Source organism: Grus americana, chromosome 6, assembly GCF_028858705.1.
Source record: "Grus americana isolate bGruAme1 chromosome 6, bGruAme1.mat, whole genome shotgun sequence".
NCBI lineage: Eukaryota > Metazoa > Chordata > Aves > Gruiformes > Gruidae > Grus > Grus americana.
In genome coordinates, this window is record NC_072857.1 from 41263192 (window position 1) to 41278613 (window position 15422).

The 15422-nt window shown below is 44.7% G+C and overlaps 1 protein-coding gene across 2 annotated transcripts in view; it reads left to right on the forward strand.

Moving 5' to 3' along the window:
* TRPM8 (transient receptor potential cation channel subfamily M member 8) overlaps window positions 1-10462 on the forward strand; it is a 79651-nt gene extending 69189 nt beyond the window's left edge. Inside the window, exons 23-27 of one of the 2 annotated variants that reach the window (XM_054830441.1) lie at window positions 1002-1192; window positions 3465-3564; window positions 4860-4893; window positions 6740-6826; window positions 8589-10462. In XM_054830441.1, the coding sequence (XP_054686416.1) occupies window positions 1002-1192; window positions 3465-3564; window positions 4860-4893; window positions 6740-6790 (376 nt within the window). In that variant the 3' untranslated portion in view covers window positions 6791-6826; window positions 8589-10462. The remainder of the gene's footprint in view (window positions 1-1001; window positions 1193-3464; window positions 3565-4859; window positions 4894-6739; window positions 6827-8588) is intronic. The other variant, XM_054830442.1, reaches the window with a different exon arrangement.
* The last annotated feature ends 4960 nt before the right edge of the window (window positions 10463-15422 follow it).

A 15422-nucleotide genomic window follows, 5' to 3' on the forward strand; every position in this document is an offset into this window, starting at 1 on the left:
ATCAAGCAGCAGCACTGTACTTGAACTCAGGGAGCCTGGTGGGCAAACAGCGGTCCCAGGTGGTTTTTTCTTGATGCAGTTAGAAACGTGTGAATCTGTGATGGCTCCTCCCAAGACCAGCGTGTCCATAGTATTTGTCAATCTTTAATAATGCTGATGTCTACACACCAGTTGGATCAGTGTCTCTATATGTTGTAATTCAATTCTATATTGTTTTAACAACAGAGAATCCAACTTTTTCTCTGCATCCAGTATGCATTAGCTGAAAAGGATGAATATTACATTTTTAGATACTTCTGAAATTCAGGATCGTATTTATCTTCTAAAACAAAAGATAATTTCCACCAGGTGAAGGTTTTAGCTTATCACATCTAAGGGTCTGTTAGGATCTCAACACAGATGTTTTGGAAACATCCATCTGCCATTTAATGTCAGCAATGAAAGGTCAGGCTGTCTGAGAGCTGTTTGCTCTTGTGGTTGTTGCTTTGCGGGATTTGTACAGTGCTTGGTACAGTAGGTTTGATCCATGCCTGGAGCATTCTTAATGCCTCTACTAAAAACCTCAGGAGCTTTTCATTTTTTGTAAATGTTCTGTCTTTAGGATGGTGGGGTTTTTTTGCTTAGAAGTTAGCTGATGAATTAATGAGCCACAGTATCTTGCAAAGAAGCATCCTGTTCTCATGTGTCTAGGCTGGAAGAAAATTGCCTAGAGCAAAGGTAGAGAAAGTATGTGGAGTATTTTCTCCCTGTCCCTATTTTTTTAGTTTATTTGTAACTTCAGGGGTGTTTTTCACTACTTAGTTCCTCTCATTTTCAAATTCCTCTCTAAAAAGGAGGACAGACTCAATAACCTTCTCATGAGTAAAAATTACCAGCTCCAGGATGACTTTATGAAAACATGCCCTGGTATAATAAAGAGAAACGCTGTGTTACTTGCCTCTGATGGAGTTGTTTGGTGAATAACTAATGCTGTATGTATTTTCTCTTTCTTTGCCTGTTAGTTACACTGTTGGATCAGTACAAGAGAACAACGACCAGGTGTGGAAGTTTCAGCGTTACTTCTTGGTCCAAGAATACTGCAGTCGCTTGACTATCCCCTTCCCTTTTGTCATCTTTGCCTACATATTCATGGTGATGAGGAAATGTTTCAAATGCTGCTGTAAGAAAGAAAGTGAAGAGCCATCTATTTGTTGTGAGTAGGATTATTCCCTACTGCCTAGAAGTCAGCTCTGTGGCAGGTGCATTGCAACTCTTCCACGGCACGGCGTGCTTACAACAGCGTGTTGGGGAATTTTCAAGGGGAACATAGTCCTCGGAGGAGGTGGTTGTACTGGAAATGAGGAGCAGCTCATTCCTGTTCTCTATCAAATGCAAACCCACTGTGTTGCTGGAAATCTCTTTGATAAGATTCAAATCAAAGCCCCTGGCTGCTGCTCAGCCATAATCTTCCTTCAGTTCTCAAGGCGCACCCTCTCTGGGATCTGGGGAATTGTACTCCTAACTCCTTAAGCTAAAACTCCAATTGCGCATTGTCACGATCGCCACCCTCTAATAGCTTTGGTTTTGCTCTGGTTAGAGCGCTTTTGTGTTCTACCATGAGACCTGCTCTGCTTGAGTGAGTGCTGTGCACAGTTATCCAGTGCTTTCTTGTCCAAGGCATTTTGAGGCAGAATTACCTCATGTACATATAAGTTTTCAAATTAATCCTATCAGTTTAGGGCTGCCTATGCTGCTTCGTAGCAGTTTTGGGGTTTTGTTGGGTTTTTTATCTTTTGTATTAGACCGCTGAATAAATTCATCCAGAGCCTGCAGCAGCTGAAAGTTGTCTTCATGGTCTGCATGAAAAAAGTAAACCGTTCCATTTGTCATTAGCACCTGACAGCGCATCCCTCCTGCGCTGCTCCCAGGTGGCAGAGATCCCTGATCTTGCATGCTCTGACCGTTTAGGTAATTTGCACAAGAGGTGATCTTCAGTTCCGTTTCCCACTCAGCCTTCAGGAATTACATTTCTTTTTGTCCTGCCATTACAGTCTCCCAGCTAATGCAGCTGGTAGGGCAGCCTGGTAGAGCACAATGATCTTCAGAGGCTCCTCTGCCTGCTGGTGAGTGACTGGAAGAGAATGCAGAGTCTCCTGGCCCTCTGGGCATGGCCAAATGGGCAACCTGCCTCAAAAATGCAGGAGTGGCTGAGTCCTCCCCTTCATTTACTCTGTCTGAGGGCACAGATAGGAATTGTTTTAACAAGAATTTTTTTCTCCCCTCCAACAAATGGAGTGTTTTCTCTTGGTTTTTTTTATAAAGTGCCATTCAGAAGCAGATGAGAGAAGATAAGTTGAGTTAATTGACAGAGTTATTCCCATCCATCAGCAACCTGACTGTTGCCCTGCAGCACAGGCTGGATTTGTTACTAGTTTAGGAGAAAGATGCCTGCTTTGGGGTATAAAATTCCTTAGCACTGACTAAACTGTTTTGGCTGGCCAAATCACTGTTTGATTTCCTTGCTAGGGAGGTTGTTTAACTGCAGATATTTCTGCCCAAGTGACTTACAGTTGATGTTACAGTTCTAAAAGGAAATGAAAGAATTAATTAGAGCCAGAATATCATTGTGGTTGAGCTGGTGACAGGAACTGAGAGCTGCATGGAGAAGGCACACTAATGTATTGACTACTGCAAAATCCTGGCTTCCCCACTTAACTCTTAGGGAAATGGTTGGGATCTGGGTGCTTAAATACCTGTTGGAATCTGGGAGAACAACTGAGGCTGTGAGAGGTCAGAGGAGCACTGGGTGGAGGAAATGGGACTTCTTTTGTCTTGGCCAACTTTTTTTTTATTATTAAAACCTGTGTGGTTTGTGCTGTCCTGTTGGAACAGGCTAAAATGCAGAAGTATTATCCTGGAGGACTTTGATGCTTCAGAGTTTGCTCTGTGTCACTCTTTAATTGCATTGAGCAGAGATGCTTTTTAAAGAAGGCAATGCTTCATCATTTTGAAATGCTTTAGTTCAATAATAAGTTATACAACACGTTGTCTTAACATGTGTTACTCTTAATGATCCAATATGGGATAACGTAGAAACAAAGGGAAAGCTTAAAACCGGGTAAGAACTTTCTGGAATGTCGTGTGCCTGTTGAAGCGGCTGCCGTTTCCCAAAGCGCTTGTGTTAACCAAGACTCAAAAAATTACAGAAAGACTTTTGGAGCTTGTTGGGGTGTTTTTTGTTCATGGTTTTTTTTTTTTTTTTTTTTAACCAACTCTGGTTGCCAGGAGTATACAGTAAAATGCATTCATGTCGTGTTTGTCAGAGCTGTGTCACAGGTGGGAAGTGGGGCTGCAAGTGCCCTGGATGCAGAGAAGGGAATCATTAGCCTCTGAGTGCCAGCACTAACCCTGCCTTTTTGCATCTTAATATCGGAAAGACAAACGAACTGAATCTAGTGTTGTTTTTCTTCCCGTACGTTTTCCAGGCTCAAAAAATGAGGACAATGAAATTCTGGCATGGGAAGCCGTCATGAAGGAAAATTACCTTGTCAAAATCAATACCAAAGCAAATGATTCATCAGAAGAGTACGTCTGCCCTTCTTTGTCTTCACTCTCTTAACTTTCTGTTCAATATTTTTAGAGAAGGCAACTTTTCAGCAGCTCTAAATGTTTACAAACTAATGAGTAGATAAATAAACTCAGCATAAATGTGCCTTTTCTTTTTAAGTAAAATGAGGCTCTTCTTGTCAGCTGCTGCAAACTGTCTTCAGAAATAATGGATTGGGCTGATGAAATGCTAATGGCACTATTGCAGGAGCTATAATGGTGTATTATGCACGCAGTGGCTGGATAGATGTATTAAACACGCTTGTTCCAAATGTCTGTCACAGTATTTCTCAAATGATTTCACCTTTCTGCACTTGAGTCTTTCTATTTTACCACCAGGGGAGAAAATATAGTCTTCCTATAGTGTTTTGAGGTCTCATCGTGGAAAGCAGTGCTATAGCTGACCAGTTTTGTAACATTAATGCTGTTAGCAGAGAATATTCAGTGTTACATCTGGAATTACCAAGTATTCCCATGGCATCAATCTCTATGGAGGTCTGTACTTAATACAGTAAGTAGGAAAGACCTCTGGAGAGGGGAAGATGCTATTTGGAATGATGGTATTCAAAGGTTGGTGGCTTGGACTACTTTTCTTTGACTGCCAGATCATGATACTTTATCTTTGGGAGTTGTCTCGGTGTTTACAGAGTGATAGAAAGAGAAAGAAAAGCTATTTTTCTTGCAGGAAAGAGAAACGTAAAGAGAGCTAGAAAACGGCAACAGTGACCTGCTGTGTATGATGGCATGATTTTATGGCTAGCTTCCAGCAGCTTGAGTATTTCCCTAAATCGAATGTAAGAGAAAAGCTGCTAAGAATGGATGGGGAAGACCAGGCTCTTCTATGCCCCTCTGCCCCTGCTGCGAACATTCCTTTCCGCAAGTAAATGTTTATGTTAAGACTGCCCTGAGGCACTCAGCATTGGATAAAACAACAAATAAATACAAAAAATAGCTTTTATACTGGAAGCAGAAGTGTCTTGACAAGGCAGATGGAGTAGCGCAGTGCTAATTCGTATGTTAGTTAATATATTGCGATAAAACCAATACCAAACCGCCTGCAGCCCTGCCTCCTTGGAAGGATGAAAGACTGGCAGTCTTCTGACAACTTGAGACTCAGTAGTTGCCTCAGCTCCGCTCTTTGGCCAAAGATGAGGGCTAGATCTCTTAGCTCCAGATAGACTTCCACCACACAGGTTTGCAAAGACGGGGTGGTTAGCCAAGGCTTCTCTAACAGCTGGACTCAGTCCTTTCTTCTGTGTCCTTTCTTTTTTCAGGATGGTGCATCGTTTCCGACAACTGGATGCAAAGGTACTTGTGTTTGACTGCTCTGGGGGTTGTGCTTTTATCTGGTAAAGCAGGTAGTGGTCCACAAGGAAAATGAGCATCACCGGGAGTCACGTGTGGTCCTTGTTACTATCGCTGGGACCTCATTTTAATTGGGCTTTTTTAACGTGCTCCTTTGCACCTTTGATTCTATATATAGCTTCATATTGTGCTGGAAAATGAAGTAGAAAGATACTTGCTTAGCATTGAAGAAGCGTTTCTCAGTATTCCCTATTGGATGGAGTAGAAGAAAAAAGAACTCTTATAAAACTGCAATATTCTGCTGTGTAACAGGCCCATGCAACACAGATGGGAAGAAGGGGCATTACACGCTTAAGAGTATACCCTTCTCAAACACGTGTTCTGTCAAGTTTAGCTTCTAGTGTTGCATGCATGAGGTAATTAATCCTACTTTGTTGTCGTTTAACTTCCGCTTATAAAATGAAGCGGCAGTTCAGATATATTGTGGCAAGCCTGGTGGTGCTTCAGATAGCATCTCCTAGGTAAACAAAGGATGCTCCATATGTGTTGCAGGGTAATTAATTAGGATTAAAATGACCAATTCTCTTCTGATTCACAGAAACATCCTGTGTTGAAGCAATATAAAGCTACCAATCTACTAGAGAGCACACCATTATCAGAACTGTCACACAAGTATAGCTTTTAGGACTGTGATACCAAAAAAACTTTTGCAATGGGTATTTTTTGAGGCTTGATTGAATTATGTATTTTGCCTCTGATGTGGGCAGTTGCTTTGGTGTGAAGAACAGCCTTTTTAGAAGTCCAGGGGTGAAAAGGCCCACATATACTTCAAAATACTTCTTTTGATTGCTGTCAGGTAATTTAGATTGCAAAATAATAGCTTGATTTCAAGACTGAAATGGAAATGGTAAGTCACCAAGTATGTGTGTGGTGATGCTCCTCTTGAAACTGAAAGGAAATGAGATAACCTTAATTTTTCTACTGAAAAGTGAAACTCAAATTGTGCCTCTTATTCTGTGAGGGAATGCCCTCCAGCAAACTGTTTTGTCTATTCATGCCCTCAGCTTTAGCGCCAGAAATGTACTGAGGCCGGTGCTTAGGAGCAGCAAGGCACTCCAGGGATATCTCACTGGCTCTCACATGAGACGATGTCCTAAAACCAAGTCTGAGGATGTAACTAAGTCCTAGGCACAAGCCTTGGTCATGGGCTCAACTTTTCTTTAAACTTGACGCGGACCTTGTGAGGAAAAATGGACTTTGGTTATGGCCCGGGGAGGGTCTGAAGGCAGCTCTGCGTGAAGGAACGCTCCATGAAACTCCGCGGATCTGCAGTCTCTGCTTTGAAAAGGAGTGCGAGGAGATGGAGTAGAGTTGGGAGCTTGTAGCTGTCATGACGCCTGCTTGTTAACTAGGTGAAATACATATGCATTAGGGCTCACCGCATTAATTGCGTTGATGAAAACTGTAATTGGGAGTATCCTTTCAAGCACTGTTGCATTTGGTATAATATTTGGAGAGGCAATTACTCGTTACTCATATTACTTATTAGCATTGCTTTCCTGTGAAAAGCAATATTAACACTGCTTCATTTGCCACCGCAGTGTGACTACAGAATACAAAAAGCAGTCGGTTATTGCTTTCAAAGTGGTGGCTGGCGTCCACAGGGGAGGCAGGAGCTCAGATAAGGGGTTTTATGCCTATTGTTGCTGATGTCGTACGGTATTTTAAGGTACTTGCTACTGCTTGCTTGTTTTGTTCTTTCCCTTCATCCCAAGCTGTGATCATCTGTTGGAACGTGTTAGATTGACTTTACATAAACAAAGCTTCTTTTTTTATTATTATTTTTAAGCTCTCTGATTTGAAAGGCCTTCTGAAAGAGATTTCCAACAAAATCAAATGAATGCAGCTGAAATCCAAGAGCAGCTACCTGAAAAGGGTAAGCCCTCTTTAAATCCGTTCTCTGACTTGGATAAGTTATATCAGCATTTGTGATGTTAAATTGGTGTATCTCTGGAAGAAGAGTTAGTATGAATTATTGATGCTTGCATTGATGTTGTCTTGGAAAAGAAATAAGAGCTAAATTCTCTTCTTCATTTGTTTTTTCCTGAAAAATATAATTTTCCATCTGGTGTTTCTAACAATTCTTGGCACGATTTAAAATATCTTGTTTTGCTCCCTTACCTTTGAGAAACTGAATAACCCAAGGTTATTTCAGTTGTCTTTGTGCTGGAGGCCCTCTGGAAAATTAGGAGCTGCTGTGCTGGATCCTTTACAGTTGGTTCATTTTAACTCTGAAGAACATTAAAAACCAGATAGAAAAGACAGAATTGTGGGTAGGAATATGATTTAGTTTCCCACTGTCAAAGTGGGGCGTTATGGCAGATCACTATAGACTTCCTGTGTCCTGTACGATAAACCGCAGAGTGAAGAGTTGACCCAAAGTCTCCAGAGCTCCAGTTCAGTGTCTAGTTGTGAGCCTTGTGTCCTTTTTCATCGTGTTCTGCAGAAGAACTGAGTCGGAGCCACAGGTTCCAGTGGGATGTGAAAGGAAGGCAGAACATCGATGGATGCAGAGAACTCTGTCTTTGTTAAAGACAGCAAGTTAAGAAGCGTAGCTGTTGACAAGGATAATCTGGAACGATCTGATCAGCCTGAACATTAGAACCCAGCTCCTTCTCCTATAGAGGTTTTTTCTGCAAGATGACTTATACCTGCGCCAAACATTCCTGAATCAGTTGTCTCATCGTTTTTGAGGGATAACTTCATATTCTCTTGGCCTGAAGTTCAGTTGAGTTATGAATGCCTTGCAACCACCTACTAAAAATCTATGAGGATGGCCAGTTCCCAGACGTTTTCTTGGATGCAGTAAACTCCAAGTCACCTAGAGAGTAGGCTGTAGAATCATGGAACTCAGGAGGTCATCTAGTCCAACAGTGCCAGCTCACATCAAAGGTAGTTGCAGTTTGGCTGAAAAATAGGTTGCAATTCAGTAAGCACAAATGCAGATTTTTCAGTTACCTGGGAATTACTGGCTACACAGGCACAAAATGGGGGAAAACCTGATGAGACAGCAGTTCTGCAGAAAAGTGTCTGAAATGGAATATTAAATAGCTGGTGTTTTGTTGTCTGAGAGATGTGTGAAATAATCCTCCTGCTGCTTATAGTGCAGTGAATCCTCTGTTGGGTACAGCATCCAGTGTTACCATTAAACTTCAAGGAAAATCATGGAGTGGCCGGAGAGTGTACGGAATGGTGACAAGTGGGACTGGAAATTTTAACAAATGCTCTGTAGAAAGGAGTGAATGAATTATGGTTAGGAGGCCTGGCAAAGAGGAGACCTGTTTGTGATGGAGCTTATGGAACCAACCTCTCGTTATGGATAACCAGTGCCTTGAAAAGATGGAGTCCCTTTCTGCTTTATGCCTGGTAAACTATCTAGATGGCATCCCAGTTGTGATCCTGGTGATGCTGGATTGGCCATTCCAGGTACTTTGCAGGTGTTGCTTTCGCTTCCTGACAACTAGTATCTCTGCTACTCCGCTAAGACCCCGTGGTCTGGATGGGTGCTGCAAAGAGCTTCTTGATCCCAAGCGTTGCACAAGACATCTGATTTTCTGGGCTGATGTCATGAGGATGAAAGCAAAATGTTGAGGTGGGCTGGGAGCTCTACTCTAAAATTTCTTCTTTTGCTCACACAGGTACCAATTCATCAAGAATAATTTCTCTGAGCTGGCAGTAACCACCGAGCAAATGGTAACTGATCCACCAGAGTGTCAATGTCTCAGCAGGAGTTACTCGGATTTTTTTTTGTTGTTTTTTCCATTTTTTTGATAAAATGGCCCTTTCTGCTTGTTGCAAGATGATGGTAAAACATTAAGATGACTGTTTATCTCCTGGCAGGACTCCCACGTTACCCAAGCTCTCCTTTTTCCTGTGTCCCCTGATGTTCAATGGCAGTAATTAGTCCTTGTCAGCTGCTGTTAAAAAGCACTCCTAATTCCAAGAGTTCTGCCGCTGCTGCCAAAATCACTTTCCTTTTCAATTCCACTCAAAGGGGCCTGTTCATGGGTTTCCTTTAGCCACTAATTGCTTGTCTTAACGAATCAATCTCCCTCCCCTCTCCTTCGTGTAGTAACCAGATCTAGCTTGTTACTTGCATGGTCTGTCTGTTGGACCTGCTGAAGTCTGTAATGCTGGCATGCCGGAATAAAATGTATTTCAGCATCATCCCCTGGAGGAAAGACAGCCTTTGGTCCAACCATGCCCCCGCATCTCGGACTCTGCACGAACAGGGTGGATTTCTTCCCGCTCTACCTGGAACTGTGTAGCAATGCAGAAGCTCAGCTATTACAAACCCGCACGGGAGAGATTTAATTCATCCAGAAAGAGTTTCCAAAGGCCTTGTGTGCAGTCCTTGTTTGTTTCTTTAGTGATAATCTGTATACTTGAAGCACTGCAATTTGTTTAACTCGTTCAAACATCTGCTTGCTTCTTGAAGTGGAGAAGAGATTGTTGGTCAGCTTTCAATATTGTCCTGCTTGCTATGCTGAGGTTGCTACTTCTGCTTTCTGTCTAAAACAGCAGCTGAATTTAGTGGCATTTTGTCTGGCATAACTGGGTGCACTATCAGCTGAAGGGAAGCCACGACATTTATTTACTTTGCAAAGCATTGTATCCGTCTTCATCCCCAGTGTCTAGGAATGATCTCCCAAGATCTCTGATTTTGAAGGTTTAGGTATTTTCCTTTTGCTTGGCGATGAGTCGTAGTCCATACGCTTTACCATGACTCGCAGCTAGTCTGAGGGCTGTCAGGCAGTATCTACGGGTGCCGCACGAGCTCTCCAGATGAGTGGTTAGGGAGGTGGAGAGGGAATTTCTGCTGCAGCAGAACGCTCCCCAGGTGAGTCACCTCGACCGGTGGAAACACAACCATCTGCCTGGCTGGAGACAGCAGCCGGAGTGCAGACCTGCCCCTGGGCACAGCAGCATGTCCCAGTCTGTGTCTGCTCTGAAAACACGTTGATCTGAGATGGCAAAGGCAAGACCAGACCATTTTGTGTGTTTTGGTGTTTGCTTCAGTACAGGGATATGAAGCGCTGTTGCACGTGGGGAATGTTTCTGCTTTAGGGTGCAGCTTACTGACCGAGGTGGCCAGCATGTGCATGCATCGTTTACTGGAGCTGCTGCTCTGCTTGTCTTTGTAGCTGAAAATGGAATAGTTTTACAGGGAAAACTGTGATGAGGTGTTATCGGAAAGGTTGCTGCTCTCTTCTTGCTGCGTCATGTTGCCTAACTTTACTGTATGCCGTGTGTTGCATGATCCTGGGGGGATATAGCACTACCAGTAGCAGTATTACTTGTTTACATGTGGAAATATTTGTGTTTTGCTGTTAAAAAGTTTATAAAGGACTCAGGTTTTCATTGACTTCTCTGGCAGTTAGCTTGCATCATAAATTGAGATGTTTCCTTTCTAGAAATTATGTTTTCCTATGTCATAAGTATGCCTTGAATGTGAAAATTGTGCTTTTTAGTTCATTCCTTTCATATATAAAATCTGCAGTGTTCTTGCCAGCAGCTCCGGTGATCTGTTCTCTTGCAAAATGGTGATTGTAACTTTGACCGTGTTCTGAAAACTCAGAACCCTGGAATCCACCCCTGCCCGCTGCTGCAGCCCATCGCCGCCAGCCTGCACCCCACACACGCTGCCTTCCCTCAGGCGTGCGGCCCCGCGGGCTCTCCTCCTGTCTCTTCTTCCTCCCCGAGCCTGGAGGTGTTGACAGAGCCCCGGCCCAGCTGGGATTTGGCGGCAGGGTGGCCCCACAGCTCCCAGGGGAGCACCCAGCCCTCTGCTCCCTCCAAACCCCGGAACAACCTGGCTGCCGGTCGGGCGTCATGCCTGCCCTGGCAGGGGAGGCCAGCGTTCACTGGTCAGCCACAACCCCCCAGGGGTCCCTCCCTGCCCCACGGCAGCTCAGCCCCAGCCGCGGCTGCTGCGCGGGCAGCAGGAATGGGCCCTGTGGCTGTGGAACCCGGACTACCCGATGCAGGGCCTGCGGGGCTCCCTGCCACCCGCTCCCTCCCCTGCCCTTGGAACGCCCTGGGCTCAGCCCTGCCGAGGGCAGGAAAGCGTGCAGCGGGGCTGTCGTGGGGAAGCTGCGCTGTGGGTTTGTGACTGGCTTCCTAAAATGTTCCTGGTCAGTTAGGTACAAATGCCTTTTTTTTTTTTTTTTTTTTCTTTGATCTCTCTGTGGTTCTTCCACTGACATGGCGGCCCATTGCACTTCAGAGAGGGGCAGGGGAGGGGAGAACGCGTTTCACAGCCGCTGCTGTGAAAAGCAGGCTTGGGTTCTCCTTGCAGATGCAGAGACCAACTCTAAATGTCTAATGGTTGGACTTGATCTTACAGGTCTTTTCCAACCAAAATGGTTCTATAATTCTAAACATGGTCCGTGCCAAGCACCCGCCAGCAGGGTCTGTTACCCACCTTTTGGCTGAGCATCTCTGTCCAGCTGAGAGCCCCAAAGCAAGGCGGGGGGGGTACACAACCCCGTCACAACAAAAGAAATCCTGCCGGGTGAAATGACTGCTTTGTTGTTACTCAATTATTCAACATTAAATACACTCACTGGTGGCTGACCAGCTCCTGGCACATGGTCAGTTCAATACAGCAGCACAAACTGAGAGTTAAAAGGCCTTTACCTGCACGCTTACGCACATCTTTTCTATTTAGGCTTTTTTAATCCATGGCAATACACATTTGCTTGGCTTTTACTGCTGTGTCCCAAGAGGTGATGGGTCTATCCTGCTTTTTACTTCCTTTACACACTAACAAAGCTGGGGAAGCATAAATTTCATGTCATGATATTCCGGCACCCGATCTCTCTGGGCCTGTGCCGCCTCTTCTGAGGCACAGCCTCTTCCTTGGGAGCTGCTCTGCCCCAGAGCGAGCACAGAGCTGGGACGTGCAGATCAGGCACCTTGGAGAGTCCTTCTCTCTATGGTGCCAGCTGATCTTGATGCGTCCCTGGCCTCGGGAAAGGGTTGGAAGGTTTGGCACCCAAAGCTTCCTGCTAACTGGCCCTTTCTGTGCACCTTGGAGAGAATGAGGGAGGCGTTTTTGGCAGCTGTTACTGCTGGGCATTAGCAGACCTGAAAATCAGGATATGTTCTTGAACAAGCACGACTTGGACATCTTGAAAGATGCTGGGTGCTGTTTGCTCTTCTCTGTTGGCATGTGCGGGTCTGTCTGCCTGGTTTCAGGGTGACACCGGACTGTTGTGGGTATATGAGGGGTTACTACATGTACACAAGTCGGCCTTCAGACAGCCAGTCCCGTCACCCTGGTCCCAGCAAAACCTCCTCGCAGTCCTCCATCCGCATGCGGATGGCTGGTCGAGACTGGGCTGTCCTGGAAATTGAGGCAGCTGCTTTTAAGCTCTCCTGGGTACCTACACGTCAAGGCCAGTGATGTTCCTTCAGATATCGGTCAGGATATACCTGTCCTCCTGGGTCTCCCCAACCTCACGGATGCCTTCCACATCTCATGGTACAAAGCACTTTCCTGTGGAAACGTCTCGCGTCTGTCCCCAGGGGTGGTGGCCCTGGCACGGGATGGAGAACGGCAGGGATGGGAGGATGCAGCCTGGCCCACTGCCGGTATCTGAGGCTCCTGGGGAGCGGGCAATGCCTGCGGCTGCTCCCCTCGGTCAGGAGGGACATCTGCGGTAGGAATCTCGGCGTGAAAGCAGTGCCTGGGTGCTGTAAATAAAGCAGTCTGTATTGCCTCACAAAGGAGGTGACTTACATGTTTTTGCCCCTGGCTGTCTCCTGCTTTTCCATTATTAATTTGATTTAAAACATTGATATGATACTGTCTCAAGGCAACTTTTCATCAAGTTATTTGCCTGCATCCCCCATTTAAGTGGGTAGTAGCTCTTGCTTCATTCCATTCCTATTACTTTTTGTGTGTAGGACGTTAATGTATTTCCAATAACAACATTGTAAAACTGTCATCTAAGAAACATGTAAATCTAATAATCTCCCTGTTAATTTATGATACAAGCTTTCTGCTGTCAGGAAATCTTTCTTGTGAAAAAGAATATTAACGAGATCATAGAAAATGCCTTTTTTTTTTTTAGGTATTTGCTTAAAAGACATAGATTTACTTTTTATGGTAAATAGCTGAAAAACAGTGTGTTTTATCTGCAGTGTGGACTTGGTCTCGGAGACACTAAAATGACATACAGTTAAAAATAGTGGCTCAAGCAAGGATATATAAGTGAAAGTTGAAAGCGTTCTACTTGCCTAGGCTGGTGGCTGATATGCAGGTATGGTGAAAAAAGATTTATGTAATTTTGAAATTAATCACAGGCTGTAATTAAACCTTGATTGCAATAAATTTGCTTTCTGTGAAATCTCAGATTTATAAATACAGGATTGTTTCAGCAGGAGCAAAAACACAGAATGAGGTTGTGACCGCACAGCTGTGGCTGCAGCAGAACTGCTAGAGGTGAAGCGTTTCTTGGTTTTCTACAAAACCTCTTTTGGCTAAAAGAAAGGGCTAATTTCTCATGAATAATTTATTCACAAACTTCATCTTTCTTTCTTTTTCTGCTCAGAAAATAGTGAGCAAATAGACATTATATCTAAGAGGTTTTGTATGGATATTAGAAAAGTTTTGGGTTTTTTGTGTTGTGACTGGTATCAGTGTAGAATTTGAACTATGAAGCGTTTGGGATGTTTCTACTCAGCATGGATACGTGTGCTGATGGGGCCCTAGTACTTATGCTGGGGTGTAAATGTAAAACTGCATCACTGTAAATACTTGCTGATGTTCTTAGATTGGGAACACTTGATAGCTGACTCCCACAAATGTCATCTTCAGGGAAACTTGAACACGCGAAGTGCTCCTACCTTGTTGGAGCTGTACTTGTATAGAATTAGTTGCTTTGGATAACTTTTGCTCGAAGACAGCATATTTCCCTTAAGGCCTAGCCTCTTGCAGTTTGGGAATCTCCACTTAAAAGCAAGAAAAAAAAGCCCAAAAGTAATTGGTTTTTGTGTTGGTGGTTTTTTTTTTTTTTTACTTAGATCTGGCCATTGCAACAGGTTTCTCCGCCAAAGGCAGCCACTCGGGGACCAGAGGCAGTATCCCAGTTGGTGATGGATTGCAATGAATGCCACTGTGGCAGGTTGACCCCAGCTGGCAGCTGAGCCCCTACCCAGTGGGATGAGGGAGAGAATGGGAAGGGCAAAAGCAAGGGAAAAAAAAATAATCCTAACCCCTTCTGGGTTGAGATAAAGACAGTTTAATAGGTGAAGGGTGTTTAAAAAAAAAAAAGTGGTGTAAAAGCAAACACTCATCACCAGTTTGGCCAGTCCCTGACCAGCGACTACTTTGGAACATTCCTGTGGTTGGTTTAGGTTCACTGTCTCTTCCCAATCTCTTGCCTGCCCCAGCCCACTTGCTGGGGGGGGCAGCATGAGAAGCAGAGGGGTCCCTGATGCTGTGCAAGCACTGCTCAGCAACAGCTGAAACATCCATGTGCCACTAATGCTCTTTTGGTCGCTAATCTTCAACACAGCACTGTGCTAACTGCTATGAAGAATACTAACTCCATCCTAGTCAGACCCAGTACAGCATGTTATGATTTGGACACTTAAATAAACTTGACAAATTAATTATCTGCCTGGGAAGGGACTGCAAGTGATGAAATGGCGAATTCACTTGGAAATGGTTGCTCAATTTGGCTGGAAGCAGAGTTGAAGAGGGTGGTGAATGATGCTTGAAGATGCTGACAGATACTTGCAGATAAACTTTTGTGAGTTTATTGTGAAATCAAACCAAGGATTTCAAGGGTTTCCTCCAAGAGTGAATGGAGGAAGAAGTGTGGACGTAACCGTGAACCAGGGAGGATCAGTTAGCATCACTGTGCAAAAGCTGTGTTGCATGATAGGGAACCCAGATCCCACTCCTGCTCCCGTGGTGCTGCCCCAGCAGGTGAGGTTTTAATCTTTGTGTACGTGCATGTACAAGGGAGGTGGTTGAAACAGAAGAACTACAAGAAGTTAAGGTAGTGCTGCAAAGTCTCTGTCTCGGAAGACAGGTGACTGAGCAAAGTGCCTGCTGACTGTGATCAGCCAGGATCTGCTCTGGGTCCCAGGTGGGCTGCAGGGTGCGGGTGTCTATCAGGAGTGGTCCCTGCTGCTGTGAACCTGCTGCCTGGGCTCATAGTGAGCCTCATCTGTGCCCCCTCCCTGCAGGACATCGGCCTGTGTCTAGTTTGGATGGGGTTTGTTTGCACAGTACTGGCAGAATTAGGGCAGACTGATGGCGTGGAGGGCTGTGGCGGGTGCCTTATGGCACCAAGAAGCACCATTATCCTTGCTGTTATCCCATGGGGCCAGGTGGTCCAGGGAGCCTGTCAAAAAGGAGGATATGAGATGTGGGAAGCAGCTGGCCAACACCGTGGTCTGTCTGCATCATGCAGCGCTCTGTATCATGTTGCTTTTGCACGGGATTAGTGCTCCGT